Source organism: Fonsecaea pedrosoi (genome assembly GCF_000835455.1).
Source record: "Fonsecaea pedrosoi CBS 271.37 unplaced genomic scaffold supercont1.3, whole genome shotgun sequence".
NCBI classification, from domain to species: Eukaryota; Fungi; Ascomycota; class Eurotiomycetes; order Chaetothyriales; family Herpotrichiellaceae; genus Fonsecaea; species Fonsecaea pedrosoi.
Genome location: NW_013550613.1, coordinates 3,945,268 through 3,964,588, shown reverse-complemented (window position 1 = coordinate 3,964,588; position 19,321 = coordinate 3,945,268). Strand labels below are relative to the sequence as shown.

At 52.6% G+C, this 19,321-nt stretch overlaps 9 protein-coding genes across 9 annotated transcripts; 5 read left to right on the top strand and 4 right to left on the bottom strand.

Moving 5' to 3' along the window:
- Positions 1-231: 231 nt before the first annotated feature.
- Z517_05359 (uncharacterized protein) lies at positions 232-2,111 on the top strand (the record flags this gene model as incomplete). Its single annotated transcript, XM_013430686.1, has 6 exons — positions 232-356; positions 431-480; positions 540-1,204; positions 1,259-1,455; positions 1,506-1,718; positions 1,772-2,111. 6 exons carry the CDS (start codon positions 232-234, stop codon positions 2,109-2,111), a joined length of 1,590 nt encoding a protein of 529 aa, XP_013286140.1.
- Positions 2,112-3,620: 1,509 nt separating this feature from the next.
- Positions 3,621-3,910, bottom strand: Z517_05358 (uncharacterized protein; the record flags this gene model as incomplete). The annotated part of the gene is made up of 2 exons (XM_013430685.1): positions 3,621-3,705; positions 3,786-3,910. The coding sequence occupies 2 exons, from the start codon at positions 3,908-3,910 to the stop codon at positions 3,621-3,623; spliced, it is 210 nt and encodes a 69-aa protein (XP_013286139.1).
- Positions 3,911-4,358: 448 nt separating this feature from the next.
- Z517_05357 (uncharacterized protein) lies at positions 4,359-6,897 on the top strand (the record flags this gene model as incomplete). Its single annotated transcript, XM_013430684.1, has 2 exons — positions 4,359-6,311; positions 6,445-6,897. The coding sequence occupies 2 exons, from the start codon at positions 4,359-4,361 to the stop codon at positions 6,895-6,897; spliced, it is 2,406 nt and encodes an 801-aa protein (XP_013286138.1).
- An 804-nt stretch (positions 6,898-7,701) lies between these two features.
- Positions 7,702-9,029, bottom strand: Z517_05356 (uncharacterized protein; the record flags this gene model as incomplete). The annotated part of the gene is made up of 4 exons (XM_013430683.1): positions 7,702-8,130; positions 8,161-8,279; positions 8,448-8,939; positions 8,993-9,029. The coding sequence occupies 4 exons, from the start codon at positions 9,027-9,029 to the stop codon at positions 7,702-7,704; spliced, it is 1,077 nt and encodes a 358-aa protein (XP_013286137.1).
- Positions 9,030-9,929: 900 nt separating this feature from the next.
- Z517_05355 (uncharacterized protein) lies at positions 9,930-11,597 on the bottom strand (the record flags this gene model as incomplete). The annotated part of the gene is made up of 1 exon (XM_013430682.1): positions 9,930-11,597. The coding sequence occupies one exon, from the start codon at positions 11,595-11,597 to the stop codon at positions 9,930-9,932; it is 1,668 nt and encodes a 555-aa protein (XP_013286136.1).
- Positions 11,598-12,315: 718 nt separating this feature from the next.
- Positions 12,316-13,776, bottom strand: Z517_05354 (uncharacterized protein; the record flags this gene model as incomplete). Its single annotated transcript, XM_013430681.1, has 1 exon — positions 12,316-13,776. One exon carries the CDS (start codon positions 13,774-13,776, stop codon positions 12,316-12,318), a length of 1,461 nt encoding a protein of 486 aa, XP_013286135.1.
- Positions 13,777-14,439: 663 nt separating this feature from the next.
- Positions 14,440-15,432, top strand: Z517_05353 (uncharacterized protein; the record flags this gene model as incomplete). The annotated part of the gene is made up of 1 exon (XM_013430680.1): positions 14,440-15,432. One exon carries the CDS (start codon positions 14,440-14,442, stop codon positions 15,430-15,432), a length of 993 nt encoding a protein of 330 aa, XP_013286134.1.
- Positions 15,433-16,065: 633 nt separating this feature from the next.
- On the top strand, positions 16,066-16,710 carry Z517_05352 (uncharacterized protein; the record flags this gene model as incomplete). The annotated part of the gene is made up of 1 exon (XM_013430679.1): positions 16,066-16,710. One exon carries the CDS (start codon positions 16,066-16,068, stop codon positions 16,708-16,710), a length of 645 nt encoding a protein of 214 aa, XP_013286133.1.
- Positions 16,711-17,962: 1,252 nt separating this feature from the next.
- Z517_05351 (uncharacterized protein) lies at positions 17,963-19,165 on the top strand (the record flags this gene model as incomplete). The annotated part of the gene is made up of 1 exon (XM_013430678.1): positions 17,963-19,165. One exon carries the CDS (start codon positions 17,963-17,965, stop codon positions 19,163-19,165), a length of 1,203 nt encoding a protein of 400 aa, XP_013286132.1.
- Positions 19,166-19,321: the final 156 nt, after the last annotated feature.

Sequence of the window (19,321 nt, the reverse complement as noted above, 5' to 3'; positions counted from 1 at the left end):
TTGGTCAAATCTGCCATGCGCACCCCCATGCCGACGATGAATTTGCTCTTGGCTCTCGTCTATGATGAACAAACATCGGAAGAGTTTGGCGATCTAGATGGGGATCGCAATGGCGTGATGATGATCCGTTTGTGATTGAATTTCTACAAGAACAATGGTTTGCTCCTCTTCAAAGTCTCTGCTGGCAGGGCAAAGGCCTTTTGGACCAGTTTTCAATACTATCCTGCAAAGATGTCTGATTTTGATCCCAAGACGACAGAAGTCGTCAATGAATTTCCTCCCGTTGGTGCAAATGGCGAGGCTCTTTTGCTGGAGCGTGACTGGACACTAGAGGAAGAAGTCAAAGCGAAAAGGAAGTCAGTGTTAATACATCACAAGTTTGGTCGATACTGGACAACAAGGACTCTGCTGACAGGACTACCTCGGGCAGGATGGACTTCATCATCATGCCACTCCTCACGCTGGGCTTCTTTTGCCTTCGTACGTCTGCATCCTGACCCCTCGTCAAATTTTGTGGCTGACTCTGAGCTTCTTCACAGAACTTGACCGCGGGAACATGGCCAATGCCATCACAGACGACTTCATGGAGGACGTGGGCATCACCCAAAACCAATTCAACGTGGGCCAACAGATGCTGTCCCTGGGCATCGTGCTATTCGAGATTCCCTCCAACATGATTCTGTACCGGGTCGGTCCTGGCAAGTGGTTGACACTTCAACTGTTTCTATTCGGCACCGTTAGCACGTTTCAGGCCTTCCAGAAATCCTACGGCTCTTTCATCGCCACGCGTTTTCTCCTGGGAATAACAGAGTCGGGATTCATCCCCGGTGGTCTGTGGACCCTCTCAACTTGGTACACCCGGAAAGAAACTGCGAAGCGTGTTATGATATTCTACTTTGGCAACCAATTCGGTCAAGCATCCGCAAAGCTCCTGGCATATGGCATTCTTCACATGCGCGGCGTTGGCGGTAAATCAGGCTGGTTCTGGTTGTTCGTCCTGATGGGCAGCTTTACCGTTCTCAGCGGTCTCATTCTGGGATTTTTCCTGCCAGACTCTTTCAAGAACCCTCGCAGCACATTCCTGCCCAACGTCAAGATCTTCACAGACCGAGAGATCCATATTCTCAACACTCGAGTCATGATTGACGACCCGATGAAGGGGAAGAAGAAGAAGCGCATCGGTCGACTCGCGTTCAAGAAGGCTGTAAGTCCACTAGATGATGATGTTCCATTTGACTCGTTCTGACACGATGCGCAGTTCTCACATTGGAGAATGTGGGTGCATGTTATCATCACCCTGGCAAACAATGGGCCGCAACGCGCCTTTGACACCTACGCCCCGACGATTGTCAGAAGTTTCGGCTTCGCTGCGCTGTCGTCCAATGCTCTTGCCTCTGTTGGTCTGTTTTTGCAGATTCCGGTGTCGTTTTCATTCAGTTATGTGTCGGATCATTTGTAAGTCGTCTGGAGCTCTCATGGATTGTTCGTACCCTGACGTGTAACAGCTCGAGGCGCGGTGAGACAGTCATTGCTGGCCTTAGCATGCATCTCCTTGGGTACATATTCAACCGCATCTTCACTGAAATCGACAATCGAGGGGTCAGGTACTTTGGTGTCGTCTGGACACAGACCTTTGGCACTTTTTCACACCCTCTGAACATTACCTGGATGTCGCTCACTTGCGAAGACTCGGAGGAGAGAGCCCTTGCGATGGCCATGTATTCCTCTCCTTGAACCGTGAATGAAAAGAATGTTGGCTAACGTTTTGTAGGGTCATCATGGGCGCGAATATCGCCGGCATCTATGGAGCTCAAATCTTCCGGCAGGACGACCGTCCGCGATATCGCCGCGCTTTCAGTGTCAACTGTGCGGTACTGGCCGTTGGCCTGGGGCTTGCAATTGGTCGACACATCGACGATTTGATTCGTCGTCGTCGCGGCCTTCGTCGGTTCTCCGCTGTCCGCGATAGTAACAGACATCAGTCGGTCGAGATCTTCGACAACGAGAAGAATGCCGTTGCACCTCCACCCAGCGAGGATCAGCCAGGACCAATCCTCCTCGAGGGAGGTAAGAGGCCAGTCGTCTCCAACGGGCTGAGCGGCACCACCTGAGGCAACAGGCTGAGGCCAAGCCGATCGTCCCCACCGTATTAAGGTTCGAAGACAGGCATGGGTCTAGAGGGTATATCATGTGGAAACACTCAATGACCTGACATGAGACACGAGGTTTCGGATCGGGTAGAGATATTTGGACACCGATACTAGACACGGATGAGGTGTGTGGGCAGAGATGCCTCTATGGATCAGGTAGCTTCTACAGGAGCTTAGCACATAGAAAATGAGTATGTGACGAACTGAATCCCTCCGTTGTCTACTGTGTGAGATACTGACAGACCTATGTAAAGTGGGAGATAGGAACCTCACATGACCATCTCCCTGCCTGGAGCCGCTTGGAGCCGCTCAGATCTTTGAGGGGGAATGATAACCCCCGGAAAAGAGTTCTGGGGAGCATACAGTTCAATCTCACAGTCTACATGACACGGTCACGGTTGGACTGTCAAACTGTCAAGAGTCACAGGGCCGACCTGTCGTTGGGTTGCGTATATCCACCCTAGTGAGCACGCAACTATTGCGCGATGTCATGAATTTGAAGGTGGATCGGAACGCGACGATACTGTCACCGGGTGGGCTTTCGTCGCTCACGATATGGTACAGTATGACACTGCGCAACAAGTAAGTGTCATATCAAACCATGCCAGAAGGTTGTGGCCATGTGAGGAGTCGATGCAGTTACAGGCAGAGATAGACCTGCGACCCGTTTGACTTGACAATGCAAAGCTCTTCATGCACAGCGGGATGGACACACTGTAGATATTGACCTTCTGGCCCGCACAATACACTGGAGGTATGACGACCTCTCTCGTGGACCTCTTGGGTCTTCTTCATTTTCCCTTCTGTAGCGCGCGTAGGCGAGTGCGGAACAGAACTGAGTTCGATCTCACCCTTTCCCCTCCAGTCCTTCGCTGGGCTTAGGTCTAGCCTTTTGCCCTGCAATCAGGTTTGTTTGGTGGAGGTTTTGTGACCTATGGTCAGTCAGTCAAAGAGACAACGCAGCTCTGGCTATTACTCGAGACATCAATCAATCCAAACCTGAGTCAAGCATGGAGGAGACACATTAGACGCCTGATGTCGAGCGTTTTCGAACGTTGACAGGGTGACCTGGACTCGGTGACCAACTGAGCCGACGGCGCACTCTGAGAAAATGAGGCCGTTCTCTCGCATAAATAGATCCAGCGCGAGATGATTTCCACAGCACAGAGAGACCCCTTCTCCCTGCCATATCCCCTCAAATCTCCTCAGTCATTGAGAGACATCCTTTCCCAACATGTGCGAAACTGCGTGCATGACCTTTCGGTCGTGCAGAAGAAATCCTTCACACGTAATCCGTGGAAACCATATTCGATGCGCGAGAGCAATGGCCCGTCCAAGGCAAAGGGTTTGTCTCCCTGCTAGTGGAACGCTGAGGGACTTGCCATTGTCCCTTGATGCTCGAGACACCAATGTAAGAGGCGAGTGCCCGGTTTGTCGCCGAAGGACACCGTCCGACTCTTCAGATTCTGCTTAGCTGTGAGGGCCCCCAGCGAACGTAATGGCAGCGCCGGCGTGCGTAATTGGAGGCAGGTTCATTTTAGTTTGTTTGAACAGGCTAACAAGTTCAAAGTTTCAATCATCAGCTCTCGGGAAATTCGGTGGGAGGAAAGGAAAAAAACCACATGCATCACATACAACTTGTCCCCTTTTCTCTTCACCTTGAACACTTCATACTTGATCACCCCAAGGTCCACTGTGGGATGTTCTTTGCAGTACAAGTCGAAAATGATGTGCATCTTGACCGACTCATTGGGAGCCATGAGACGAGAGCAAAAGTCGCCTTCAGGGTCTATACCAGACTGTTGGAAGAATTGGTCAATGATGGCTTCTTCTTCCAGCTAGTAGTCCTCATGAACACGAAAAACGATTCGCTAGGGCTCCATGCGCTGCATTGGGAGGAGGTAGTTTGAGGCCATAGCGCTAAGCTCGGATGGGCCGAAACTTCCAGAGACGTCGACAAATCAGAGCGAACCTTAAAAACCCGTAACACAACTTATTATTGACCTACACTAGTTCGGTGCTGTATAAAAGCGGTCGCGTGAGAGGAGGGGAGCCACCAAGGAGCCCCGTACTTGATCCCGCCAAGGAGCCTCCAAGCTGGAACCCCCAGAACTCGGAACCCTGAAGCGCCGACTGCGCCATCCCACTTGTGCCTTGCGAGAATTTCCAATGTCCAAATAATTAATTGCCCCAGACATTTTTGTTGCCATGGATCTGGGTGAAGCTGGTGCCGCGCCAGTCATCCTGGCTGACTGGCTGGATCGCCTCTTGATCTACTGGCATGAGAACCGTGCTGTTGTGTCCACCCTCGTCGGGCTCTGTGTTCTCGCCGTTGTCGTGCAACGCAGACATGCTTCCAAGAGTGCACAGCACGGCTCTCCAACCCTGGAGAAGGCAGCGTGGCTCGCCCCAAAGGACCATGCCCCCGTCCAGACTGGAAAGGATCAAAGGCTCCAGAGTCCTTCGAGAATCACCCCTTCGCTCACGTCTGGCCAGGCTCGAAAACCTCGAACTCCGGCCGCTGCAGCCCGTGTGGTGACTGGCCGCAAGCCAGCGAGTTCGAGAGGACAGGCGGCGCTGCAAAGACGACGAGAGCCGTCTCGCATGCAGCCACTGATCTTCTTCTCGTCCTTGACTGGGACTACTGAACGCCTCGCGAAGCAGGTCGCGGCGGATCTTGAGGGAGTCTCAACCGCCTACCCCGCGATTCTCAGGCCTCAAGTATACGATCTCTCATATGTTGACCTCGACGACTACTTCATCTCAGGCCCCAAAACTCCCGTCCCGAGTGCAGATGTCTCGTACTTCTACCTCCTCCTGATACCCTCCTACGACATTGACACCATTCTGAACACCTTCCTTGCCCACTTAGACGAGACGCACAATGACTTCCGCATTGACACTGCACCCTTGTCCACATTGGCAGGCTATACAATATTTGGGATCGGGGACAAAGAAGGGTGGCCCACCGAAGAGAAAGGGTTTTGTTCACAGGCTGTAGAGGTGGACAAGTGGATGGCCAAATTAACAGGTCGGAAGAGGGCGTACCCCTTGGGACTCGGTGACGTGAAAAGCAATGTCGACAAGTCGCTGAAGGACTGGGTAGGTGGCGTCTGCAGCGTCCTCAAGGAGGTGAGCACGTCGGGGGCGCTGGGTGAAGGCGTTCCTGGCAGCGGGGAACCCGTGGAGAGCGGTGACGAGGAAGAGCCAGAGGATGGCGATGAAGAGACCGACGAATTCCCTGACTCTGGACGCAACAAGAGGCGAAAGCTTGCAAATACCACCGATCTCGAGGACGTGGGTGGGAAGGCCAATTCCTATACGTCTCCAATCGCCATTGACTTCACCACCTACAGCTCTCGCCCTTCGCCAGCAACGACTCTGAAGGCCATGGTCCCTAAGGAATCCCCTACTCATGCAGCTTTGACCAAACAGGGCTACACCATCGTGGGTACCCACTCGGGCGTGAAAATCTGTCGCTGGACCAAATCTGCTCTTCGCGGCCGTGGATCCTGCTACAAGAATTCTTTCTATGGCATTGCGTCCCACCTGTGCATGGAAACTACTCCCTCGCTATCATGCAGCAACAAGTGCGTCTTTTGCTGGAGGCACGGCACCAACCCGGTGTCGACGACTTGGCGCTGGCAGGTCGACGATCCCAAGTTGATATTCGACGGTGCAAAGGAAGGCCATTACAAGAAGATCAAGATGATGCGCGGCGTTCCTGGTGTGCGCGCCGAGAGGTTCGAAGAGGCCATGCGTATTCGACACTGCGCTTTGAGCTTAGTAGGCGAACCGATCTTCTACCCTCGCATCAATGAGTTTGTGGGCCTCCTGCATGGAGAGAAGATATCGAGTTTCCTGGTCTGCAACGCCCAGCATCCGCAACAACTGCGTGACCTGCGCCGTGTGACACAACTATACGTCAGCATCGACGCCAGCAACAGAGACAGTCTGCGCAAGATCGATAGGCCTCTGCACCGGGATTTTTGGGAACGGTTCAATTCGTGTCTGGACATTTTGCGGGAGAAGCGGTTTGTACAGCGCACCGTGTTTCGGCTTACGCTCGTCAAGGGGTTCAACATTGAGGACGAAGTCGAGGGTTATGCTCACTTGGTGGCCAAGGGACTACCCTGCTTTGTCGAGATCAAGGGTGTCACAGTAAGTCTCTGCCTGTCCGAAAAGGATATCCATCTCTTACGTATCACATTTCTTCCGAGGCGCAATTGAGCTTTGTGGCGTCTTCCGCTCTATCCCTTTTGGAGGTATGCTAACATATCTCTTCCCCCGACAGTACTGCGGTACGAGTTCCTCGGCCGGAGCGGGCTTGACGATGCAGAACGTCCCCTTTTACGAGGAAGTCGTCGCGTTCGTCGAGGCGCTGGACAAGGCCCTCGCGAAGAGGGGACTCGAGTACGGCATCGCCGCCGAACACGCACACAGCTGCTGCGTGCTGATTGCGAGCAAGCGCTTCCTCATCCGCGACAAGTGGCACACCCTCATCGACTACGACAGGTTCTTCGACCTGCTGCAGAGTTCCACCGATTTCACGCCCGAGGATTACTGCAAGGCGACGCCCGAATGGGCACTCTGGGGCAATGGCGGGTTCAATCCCAGAGACGAGAGGGTGGATCGAAAGGGGAGACCGAAGGAGAAGAAAACAAGTGGTGGCGACGATGACGGTACTGTCAGTGAGGCTCGAAATGGAATAAAAGTTGGAGAGCAGAAGGCCGACCTGGACTTTTAAGTCTCGTCCATGCCTGTACACCCTTGCAAGCAAGCTATGTATGGTCTGGTCTGGTCTTTGCTGAGGAAGCCTTTTTTCCATCATTGACTGTTGGCTGTTGGCTGTTGGCTACTTCTGTCAGCTATGCTATGCTATGCTATGCTCCGCCTGAGAGCCCCTGACATTGCGTCATGTTTGATTCACGCAGCAATCAGCATTCGGCATTCAGCGCGGTTGATACCTTTAGGAGACCGTGCGCCAGCAGACAGATCACTTATCCGAATCATACTGTACCGTACCGTACCCTCTTTCAATGTCCCAGCACAGCACAGACCAGCACATATCCTTCCTTGTTGGTTGAATGGACTGACATTATGAGCTCTCTTGTGATTTTTTTTTTCTCTCCTTTTCATAGTTTCATCTCAGCCAGCCCAACGTAAACCCCCCCCCCCCCTCTCCCTTCCCTGATAACAGCCACCTTGGGTAGCATACCTCGCCCGAAAACGATCAGGGTCGGCGCACGAGATTATCATGGTTGGATTCTGTTCAGCTGTTTCCATTTCCCTGCATGCTTTCTGCTTGCTTGATTGATTGATTGTCTGATCGATTCGTTTTGTCAGTTGGCCAATAAAATCTCCGAGTTGCTGTTGTCGAGTTTCAAGCCCTTCATGTACACATGCATGTGATACCGCGCGTATGCCCAGCATCATTAGACGTCTGCGTCAATGACAAGCTCATTTTGAAGTTTTTCTCAGGACATTCTTGACCGGATATCGTATCGTGCTCAATGTAGGTTTGGGTTTGGGTTTGGATCAGGTACATGATTTAATGTGCATAATAACCCTGGCTCGCCCGGCACTCTTGCAATAGTTTGGCGCGGGGACGAAAGTCGCTCAACGGACCTGCTGGATTGGAGATGTCGTCGTCGGCCTTGACCCCGTCAGCGTCGGCTTGCTGAGACTTGGACTTGGATTCGCCACGCGCACGCGCTGGGTTGTCGTTGAGCGGCTTGATCGGGACGGCGAAGCTGGGGTCCTCGACGCCGTCCATCTCCCCGATCGACTTGACCTTGTCGAGTGGCCCGTGGACAACAACATCCCCCAGATCCTCCTCGTACAGCTTGAAGAACGGGAGGCCCAGCTCGGCGTAGGTTTCCATGGTGATTGGCGTTTCTGGGCGTGGGAGACCCGTGACACTCTCAAAGGCGTTGGCGTTCAGGATCTGGACATTGAAGGCAACGGTGGCGGTCTTGTGCTACGTTTCTGCGGGCCAGTCATCACACACGATCCGTTGCTCGATGTTTCCACCCGCAGCGATGCCCATTTCTTTGGGTTTGGGTTTTGGCTTCGCTGCTGCTGGGGGCCCTCCTCCTCCTCCCGTCAATCTCTCAGAGAGGACAACTGCTCCCCCCGTCAGGTAGTCAGCGCGCAAAGCCATTAGTGATAATGCTGGAAAAGAAGTCACTGGAGCTTACGCATTCGAACAGCCCACAAGAAGCGATGAGGCGGTCTGGGTATTCGTTGTGGTTAGCATGGTTTACTCAAGCTGACGGAGAATTCTCACCATCTAACATCTGTTCATTTCGATAGAGAAGTCTCTGAGTCGCAGTCGGCATGCCCATGATTGTACATCATTTTCTTTAAGGTGGCCGAATGTTGAGTCCAAAGGAACGCAGACGTCGTACTTTTTGCCAGTGAGAAGAACAACCGACACTCGAGTGCTACCAGAGGATCCCACCACCGCTGGAGTGATCTCAATTTGCAGGCCCCCGTGTACTTCGTGACCAGTGACTTGTGCTTCGACCGTATATCCCTCACCTAGTCGCGTGGCCACGAATTGCTTGACTACTCCATTGCCAGACGCGATGCCGTCCAGCCAGCACTGACCCGGGACGATCACATAATCTTGAATGAGTTTTCCCTGAGATCTTAGGAGCTGGCGACGTGCTTTGGTAGACGCGTCTTCGGCAGCAGTTTCTCCAGAGATGGCGTTGACGCAGCCGACGTACACCTTGACGGCAAAGGGCGGGTTGGCAGTGAAGCTGATCCACATTGCTCCGCGTTCTGGGAGACAGGTCAGCTTTGATAGAGGCGCAAGTGGAATAGAATGTACATACGGTACACGGGCAAGAAAACTCCGCCTTTCGCGACCATTTCAGGGGAAAGGGAATCCGCGTAGTCTTGAACCTTGTAGAGAGGAAAGTTACCCAGGTCTGGAGGCAGTTGAGATGTGCCAGAGTTGTCCGGAACTCTGACCGTGCGCTTGAAGCAGACATTGATCTTTTCATGTCCGGTCCGACGACTGACGCGGACGGCATCGTCGCGGAGTTGACCAGTCGTACAAGTACCCCGTCATCGCGTCGGAGATATTTGGTACAGACAGGTGTGTCAGCGATGGCAGGAGAAGATCTGTTCGAGAGCAAGTTGTTTGACCGCGGCCTGATAATGGTAAGGTGAACGTGATGATAAGGACGAGGATAAAGTGAAGGGGGGATGACCGTTAGAGAGTAGAGTTGTGTTGTTCGGCATTCAAGGATCGCGCTTCGTTCGCGAGAGGTTGAAGGAGGAGAGAGGGAAAAAAAAAGCGAAGATGAAAGATGGAGACAGGATGAAGTGAGATTGAAGATGAAAATAAAAGATTTGACATGAGTTGATGAAGAAAGGTGCGGCAATTGCTTCCTGGTATGATTGCTCGATGCTTCTACCGCCATACTGAAGGCTCTCTAGATCCTCTCACCATCTCTTTAGACATTCCTTCCACCGCTGTATCCATCTATTGTCTCGTCTGTACAACGCCACATCCCCATCTGGGTCTTTCATTCGATACCGGGCAAAGGTAGTCCATTCGAGGTTCCATTTGAAGTTGCTCTGAAGGTTCTTCGCTGCTGATAGGGGTCGGTCTGGCTTCAATAAGGATTGCTTTTAGTAGGTCCAGGATGCGTCTTGCAGTGATTGAACCGAGATTCGCGGCGTTGACCTCTCCTCGATATCAGATCGATCATTGGTAGATGTATTGGACCGGAAACGCACTGGTTGCCCAGAGACAGTCCCTGTCTACAATCTTGCTTTCACAGTGCCTTCAACCTCCTGAGCATCCCTCTTCGCCCACTCCTTCATCAATTTGCGCACAATCTTGCCGCTGGCCAACTTGGGCACTTCATCGATGAATTTGACGCCACCTGCCAATCGTTTGTGCCTAGCCACTTTGCTTGCCACAAAAGCCTTGATATCCTCCTCGGTCGTCTTGCCCTTGGCGCGTTCTTGTAGAACCACATAGGCTCGTGGTAGCTCTTCGCCGTGGACAGTGATGCCCACGGCGGCGGCATCGGCGACATCTTCATGCTCGAGCAGGACAGCCTCTAGTTCAGCAGGTGCCACTTGCAAGCCGTTGACCTTGATGAGCTCCTTCTTCCTGTCGACGATCCACCACTTTTGGTCCTTGCAGACGGCCACATCGCCAGTCTTGAACCAGCCGTCCTCTGTCTTACTCTCTTTGGTGGCTTGTTCGTTTCTCCAATAGCCAAGTAGCATCTGTGGTCCCCTCAGCCAGAGCTCACCCGGTTCGCCTTCCGCCGTCACTTCGTTTCCTTCCTCATCCATGAGCTTCGCCTCGGTGTTGGGTAGCAGATATCCGATCGAGCCCGTCAGATCTTTTGTCATTCCTGGCATCATGATGCCGGCACATGTTGTCTCGGTCATACCCCAGCCCTGAACGACGACAACATTGAATCTCGTCATAATCTCATTTTGCAAATCACTCTTTAGCGGTGCTGCGCCGCAAAGAAACTGTTTGAGGCTGCTGAGGTCGTATTTGGCCGTTTCAGGTCGTTTGCTCAACATGACAAGTACGGGTGGTACCAGCTGGAGTGTTGTGATCCGATATTTTTGAATGTATCTTAGGAAATCTTCGTACACAAACTTAGGCATGACATAGACGGGGACTTGAAGTCGGCATGCGATGTTGATGGTCCACAGCTGCGAGTAGGCGTGATACAAGGGAAGAAATGCAAGCCAGCGCTCAGGGCCGGGATTTTGTTCAGAGTACTGAGTGCCCTCGTACTTGTTGAAGATGGTTTGCGCCGCGTTCGAAATGAGGTTGCGATGCGTGATGCACACACCCTTGGGTAGGCCAGTGGTCCCGCTCGAAAAATTGATGGCGGCAACAGTTTCCAGGGCAGCCTCCCCCTCAAGAGGATCCCATCTCCAAGACTCAGCTTCCGATTCTGAAGCGACCATAGACCGCCAATCCTTGATACCTTTCGTGACTGGGGACTCAATGTCAGAGAAGAGAAAAAGCCTCTCTGATGGAATATTGGCTTGTTTGGCCGCAGCCACACCGGTATCGAGCAAGGACGGATGGATGAGCACAATCGCCGCTTCAATTGCCTTCATCTGATGGGCGACCTCGTTGACTGTATAGATGGGATTGGCGCCAGTAAAGAACCGCTTGGACCCAGCCGCGGCGAGATACGCCATTGGGACATAGAGATGGTTCGGCGTGAAGACCATGACTGCTTGTTGCTGTTTGACGCCCAGTCGGTCCAGCCCAACCGCAAATCTCTTGACCCATGATAGCATCTGGGCCGGCGAGAGACTGTTGGAGGGATTCTCAGCATCCATCCATAGTGGCTTGTTGGATGGCGTCTTCTCTGGGGGAAAGACGTAGGAGAGAATGTTGCATTTTGGAATATCCAGGGGAGGGTAAGGACTCGCGTAGGGCATTTTTGCGGCGCCGATTCTGGAATTCGAGTAGATCAGCTAGAGAGGCCGATTGTACAGGTATAGATTCGAGGAAAGGAAATCTTGGAGGAATATCAATTGTCAAGGGGGCGGCATGAACATAAAGCCGACTCCGCGCCGTGCAAAGTGGGCGGGCTGGAGATAGACATTTAGGACCGCCCTCGAAAGCTGGGGACGTGATAGGCATTCTGGAGGCCGCACAACGATTTCCAGGCCGCATGTCGATTTCCGTGGCATATAACCTCGGTCGAAGTTGGATGGGGTCGTAATGTGGAGGTTGGAAGCTTAATGGGAGGCTTGGCCGGGAAAGGACGGCAGCGCAGAGAGCGCAGTTTGATTAATGAATCGTCTCGGAGAAGTCAGTGGTTCATTGTCCGAGGTTTGCTGAAGTTCATAGTCGTCGAAGGTGTAGTGAAGGCCAGAGGGGTCGATGCCATGGCAGGTAAGCTTGCACGAGTCGTGGATATGCGACTCTGAGGATTTCCAATGAGTCTTGGTGCCGAGTATCTGTTGTACTTGTAGGCGGAGTGGAGGTGGAGATGGACACGGACACGGAAACGAGGAGATGCGGGCAGCTGCAGCATCGCGTCACACTCTCTTGTTGCTTGGCCATCACGTGTTCCCAGCCTTGGGTCACCTCCGAGGCCCTCATTTATCAGGTCAACAGTCGCAAATCACTCCTTGTATTCTGTTCTAGTCCTCACAGTGGTGCTAAAGCATTCAAATCGCTGGTGAGAGTTTGCAACAAGGTCTGCAGATACGTGTCGAGGTAGGAAAAGCGGCTGCACAACTGTGCAAGCTCGTCTTCCCGGTACGTGTTGCCCGAGTCCCAGTGGACCGGATGCTCTGCCTTCTGGATCTCGGTGAGAAACCATCCTCGAGTATTTCCATCACAACACATGGTGCCAACAAGAAGCACCCACAGGTGGACCTCTCCATATCCGACCCAATCCTCGCTTCTCATTGCTTCAAGTCGACGCTTCAGTTTCGAGGCGAGGACTCTGCATGTTCGACGGCGACCCGTCACGGTCATCACCATGAATAGCCATGCGATCAAGACAATCCTAATCGCGTCCACTTTACCATCATCAGTCTCGAGTTCCAGAAGTCGGTGCCTGAGTGCACTTGTTCGGAGAAGGAGCCAATGAAGGGTTGACTTAGATCCAGCAGGATTATTTGGGTTTGAAGCTTGTGTTCCAGATTGACGCTGCATGGCATTCACCACCGCACCCAAATCCAGGAGCACTTGATACATCTGGGCTGGCAGAATCTCAAAGTGGCGTGGTTCCTGAAACCATTTTGCTGTGGAATCAGTCTGGTCACTGATAATGTCCCCGTGTACCAGTTCTAGGTCGCCCGGGTCGAAGCAAGAAGCAGGAAACACTGGCTTATGGAGGAGTTCCGCTGCTAGGTAGCCATCCCCAATCACAATCCATTCGCGTAGTGAAGGGTCAATTCGTTCAATGCCCCCGATATGCGAAAGAAGACTTTTGACTGCCGTGAGATGGATGAGAGCCGACTGAAGTTCATATCGGTAGAAATCTGTCACGGCCATTTGGTGAATGTCGAATATAAGCCTCTGGTCGATTGGAGGCGAAGACCTGAGATGCCGACGAATAGCGACGATGGCTTTAGTTGCCATTTGACTCGTGGTCTCATCTCGGTGCATCAGCTCAAAGTACTGCATTTGGCTGGCCATGGAAGCCAACAAGGTATAGAAATGTACCTCGTTTTCAAGACATCCCTTGACCAATGGAAAGACGTCCTTCTGAAAGGTGTAAGTCCGATCATTTTGCACTTCCGAATGCCATGTCCTAGGATGAGAAACATGGACGAAATACTGCAGCAGAGTATGAGCCTTGCGATCCACATTGACCACGGTCGATACAAAGGGGTCGATGATGCGCGATTCGTCTGCAGGCACACGAGGAATGGTTTGTATGTCAGGTCTCTTGCTGGTCCCAGCTTTGAGACCCGGGTTGACTTGGATGAATGGCAATTGCTCACTCTTGTGGATTTTGGGATGGAGCGACAATCGTCGGCGATGCATGCTGTCGATCTGGACATGACGGTGGATCAATCGTCTCTCCTGATCACTGCTTTTGGAGAGTGACTGGGATTTGGGATCCTTGACCACGAATAGATATCGGGACTCACCCATGTTGATCTCCGCCTGTGTCAGGGTCCACGAGACTCATTACCCGCTCGTGGAGAAAGTGACAGGACGAGGGAGTAGCCGAAGAAATGGTGGTTGATCATGACGATAGTGGTGGCAGAGGCCTGTTCTTCATTTTTTCTATCAGCTTGTAAAGCGGCGGCTTCCTCGTACCCGAGTAAAGCAGCAGCCACTGTGACCAGACCAGAGGGTGAATCGTGAAGACACGATGAACAGGCCAAGCACCTACGAGTACGCTGGGCTGTTCTTAAGCTTAACTATCGTCTCAAGCTTAACCAGGGGCCACCAGGCCAAGCCGCCTACAAGTTGTGCGCCTAGGCCCTGGCCACTCAGGTGACCAACCTCTATGCTTGCAGGTCTAGATTCTCGGGGAAGCACCCACTGGCCACCTCTCTGTCCCCTCACTCGATTTAGATGTGCGAGTCCTCAACTTAAACCTGGACCAACCGACCTCCCCTGTCGTCCCTCACCCACCTCAATGATGAATGGACGGTATGAGGCTCGCCGCTTCTATGCCGTGAGGCCTGTGACGCACTTCACAGCGTGCACGGAGCGATAAGATGGCGATGCACTCCCTACAGTGTCGGACAGCCCGTGCTCCTCCAAAATCACAACTCAACACAAGTTGAACCTTCGGCGTATCTCTCAATGGCGGCAGTGACTTCACCAACAGATACGAAACCTCTTCCTCCTACTGTGGGTGCCATCCAGGGCTCGATCCCCCAGTCCATGCTGGGCTGGCTGCGCGAGACTCCAAGTGAAACTCCGATCGAGGAGATCCGTCGTCGCTTGTTTGAGGATGAGTATGTCTTTGTGAAAGGACTCGTACCGCGCGACGACGTTTTGAAGATGCGAGAACACTATTTTGGCCAATTCAAGTCTTTGGGTTTGCTGAAGCCTGACACAGACCCGGTCGACGGTATCTACAACATGGCCGAAGATATCTCGCTGCACAATGGAATCGGTGGTGGAGGTCCAGCAGGGCACGACGAATTGGAGCAGCTTGTGAAAGCTCATGTCCAACAACCGTACCTAGACTTTGTGGCGCACCCGAAGTTGCGCGCGATGGTCCGCAATATCATGGACTGGGAGGAGGAGGTCCTCGTCAAAAGAACTATGCTTCGACACAATATCCCCGGAGGTCAAAGCACTGGCGTTCATTACGATAAGCTCTTCCTTCGCGGAGGCCACGCGTTCTTCCTAACGGCGTGGGTGCCCATTGGGGATATCACTGCCACAGGAGGTGGGCTTGTCTATCTCGAAGACAGCACCAATCTCGGCAAGGCCATTGAGGATGATTTCGAGGTACGCGCCAAAGACTTCACCGTCGAGGAGAAGATTTCAGCGTTCAATCGCAATATGTCTGCCACTGGCGTTCTGTCGCTGGATCCAATGGTTTTCCAACAAGACAATGAGCACCTCGCCAGGAAGACGAAGTACCATTGGCTTGTTGCGGATTACGAGGCCGGTGATGTGGTCTTTCATCTGCCATACACCATCCACACCGCAACTGCTAACGCCGACCCTACTGGCCGCATACGCCTGAGCACTGATCTCCGTTTCTATGACAAGAAAGATGTTGAGGCGAGCAGTACAGACCAACGTTGGAATAAATATTGGACTCCAGATGATGGGCTTTGAGTGGTTGTGAGCATGGACAGCATGGCAGTATGAGATTAGGCCTTTGCCAATACCATGGCGTCAGGAATGGGTACTCACTGAGCTTCTTAACCAATATTTCACATATTCTAGCTCACTGTCTTCCTACTATCTCGTAGTCTCTACTCATGTTGTCCCGGATGCTTCACAGTACTGTACCCAAAGCATGCACAGCAGCAAATTTGCGCACTTGAAGCTCCTTAGGTTTCTGTAAAATCCAACAATGTCCTTGTGGCACTGCTCCAGATACGAATACGAAATTTGGGAGATCGTGTGGCGGAGCATTTTCGAGGTAAAGTGAGTCTACAAGGCTTGGTCGATCCATGAACTTGGCCAAATCGCCACTCGAGTAGTTACATGTTCACCAGGCATAAGGCCCCTTGGGGCCCCTCTCCAAGATCTTCATCGATGCTGCCAACATACAGGGTCGATCACTCTCTCACAGCCATGATACTTCACCTTGCTGGCCCTACCTTAACTTCCCGTGCGGTTGGACACCCTCTAGCATAAAAGCCCGGATCCCACTACCCGAGTACCCCATCTCCCATCTCCCAAGATGCAAAGACATTGACTCTGGCGAATCAATTCGAAAATAGTTATACAAGCACACTCAAAATGAAGAATCCCTTCAAGAGACATCAGGAACAGGATAGCCTGGGGTCAGATCTTGCGCCAGACGAGGATGTCAACGACCACAGTTTCCAATCGCAGCCTGGCTCGGAATCTCGCACCATGTACGTCGAGTACGCGGATTATTGGAATCAACATACGACAATCAGTGTTCTGGACACAGACAAGACAACCACCATATACACGGCGGACGCGAGATACCGGAAACCGCAGATGAGGATACACTCCAACACCACCAACGCCGAAGTGGCCACCGTCGACTTCCACTCATTGACCACGCGGATGGACCTGAAATTCCGTGGGCAGCCACTCACACTGGAATCGTCCGGGTTCATGGCGACCCAGCACTGGTGGGCGTCCCCCGAACTTGGTGGGGAAAAGATGACCTGGAAACCCCGGTCGAAGATTGACGATTTGAACATCGTGCTCTTGGATGGTCAAGGCATAGCCATTGCCAGATACAAGCCGAACTACAAGAGTATGAAGCGTGGTGGCAGCCTGGAAATGCTCGCTCCATGCTGGAGAAGCGAAGCATTGATGGAAGAGGTCATTGTCATGCTTCTGGCGGTGGTACATTACAAAGAGAGCCAAAGGATGTCTGCAACCTTGACAGCAACAGCCTCAGCTTAGGAAAGAGGCCTGCGTCGGGGTATTAACAGACATATGAGATTGAGGCGGTCTGTAATAGAGCTCTGAGACAACTCAAGAGATCCTTGTGGAAGTGGAATGTTTATCGCCCCATATTGTGTACGGTGCAGTTAGTCATGCAGAGACATTCACACCTAGAGTCTGAATGAGAGCAATTTCACAAAAGATCGGGACACGTATCTTGCGCTGCCTCGTATTCAGACGAAGAATAAACCGAGACGGCGCCGACGACGATGACGTAGTGGTGCGGAAAGTGATGGTAAGCGGTCGATTGTCCGACATGCTCCAAGCTCCAAGCACCACAGGGACCAGTTTCTTTACCTAATCACCTGCTTCAATTTGACCCCGACATTTGCTCCGCCTAGAAGGGTCCAGGGGCTGATGAAGGCTTACTGCACGAATCGGCGCTGGCACAGCGGCCGCTCATCCTGTCGATTTTCAACATGGAAGGCAGAGGCAGAAGATACAATTTCGGGCACATCATCACCTACACTTTATTTGCGTTCTACAGTACTCGTACAGATGTCCAGGAATCGGTGCAAAGTGGTAATTTTCAGGGACACTCGTGTCCATTCCTAACTGTCCCTGCGTCTCTCCAGAGCTGCTGGGTACCACAAGACTGAAACGGGGCTCAAACTAATATACAATGGCGAGTCCACAAACGCCCTAGTCGACACAGCGCCTCGTCCTGGCTCAATTGGCTCCTCTTGTCCCACAACCAGCGTCCTCTCCCACCGCTGAGTCAACCACAACGCCTAATCCTTTGATGTATGGCTGAAATCAAAGCCGTTTTGGGAGTGGGTGTCTCGAATGGGTAAACAATGACGTTGACGCGGACTGGCTACCGGCAAGAGAAGGGCAAGATGGGAATCCCAAGCGGAAGCCCCGGCGGACAGATCTGCAGGGGTCTCGAACACCAGAGGCCAACAGCACGAATAGAAAGCGTGTGATGTGGATCATGGGCCCGATGTTCCGCGCCAAAGGCTCAAATTTTCTGCCGCAAATGCCATGACTTATATAATGCCGTTGGCTGAGTCAACGTACAATGTCCGCTCCTCATTTAGGGATACGTGCTTTCTTAAATGGAGGGTGTCCCTCTTTATCCGTCCGAGGCGTGCTCTGTCTCTCTGATCATCAGGAGGGTGTTTTAGGGTACCGGTGAAGGAGAATATACGAAGCGTCGAAGCGAGCAAAAAGGAAACGAAAGCGAAATCACCCTACTCCTTAGGCCACGATGGAGAAAGGGGAGCCAGACGCTCGTCCCACAACGGGGGGCGTGAGTTGGCGCGACAACAATGACGGGCTACCAGTAGTTGACCCCGAGAAAGAAATTCTGGCAGAACAGGAGCGCGCAGAACAACCAGATACCAGCGATACTCCAGACAGCGGTACAACCCTGGAACATCCCAGCGTTGGATTGGAAGAAAAACCCGACTTAGAGCTGCCACCCGCTGCCGACAGCGATACGCCGGCCAGGGCGACGCGACCTGAACTTCACGACAGAGCTACCACATATGCTTCATCCTCTCGCACTCTCCCGCGCCTGAAGCGCAAAGAGACGAGGATGATGCAAAAGGAGGCGCACCCGATGCAGCACTTGGGCATCACGCTTGGGCTGCCGGCAATTTTGATCTTCGATATCGTCGTCCCTTGCATCATCTACTATACATGGTACAACTCACACAAACACCGGTGGGAGAGAGAATGCCGCGAACAGTTCAACAGCGCGCCTGGGGAGTGTCCGCTGCCAAAACCCGAATATGACGAAAACATTTTGGGATACGCCATCATTTCCTTCGGTGTCGGTGAACTTTGGATCTTGATTGCACGGGTTTACAGGTTGTTTGTCCACACTGCGGAATGCGCACCTCTACTGTCGAGGAGTAAATGGGAGCTGGATGCCACGTCCTGGGTGTATGGGGTCGCCATGATCCTGGCCCTGATCCCCTTCGTGGTCGGCAGCTCTTTGGTTCTACCCCATCTCTATCTCTACTCTCCGACCTTCATCATGGGATTTCTGGGCATCTTGATGCTCCTCACCGAGATCCTCCCCATCAACATCCCCATTGGGATCAACTCGCAGCCTCGAGGTACCAAGCTGCGTCCGTTCATTTACTATGCCGCCGAAGATTTTATCGCCGTCGACGGCCTCCAGGACCGGGAGTTCCGCGTCCGCTATAACGACCGATACGAGAACAACAAAGCCTTTCGCAACCTGTTTCGCTACTTGACGTGGTGGTGGTTACTGGGTGTGTGCACGTACATTGGGTGCGTGTCCGCCGTCATCTGGACCCTGGAGTTCCACTACGCCTTTGGACTTTCGTTGGGTGTTCTTTTTGCATACATCGCCATCTGGGCAGCTGTATCTTATGTGTGGGTTAGGCTTGAGATTGAAAGGGAGCACAAAGCCTTTGAGGAGGGCAAGTGTGAGGCCTAGAAGCCGATCCACGGAAGGGGAAGACAAGGAATAAAACTTCGATAGAAACTGTGTACCCGAGTACAAGAATACCTACCTGTAATCAATGATAATGATAATAGCGACGGAGGATGCGCGATTTGCACACCTCAAAAGAAGAAGCACAAAATGCCTCGT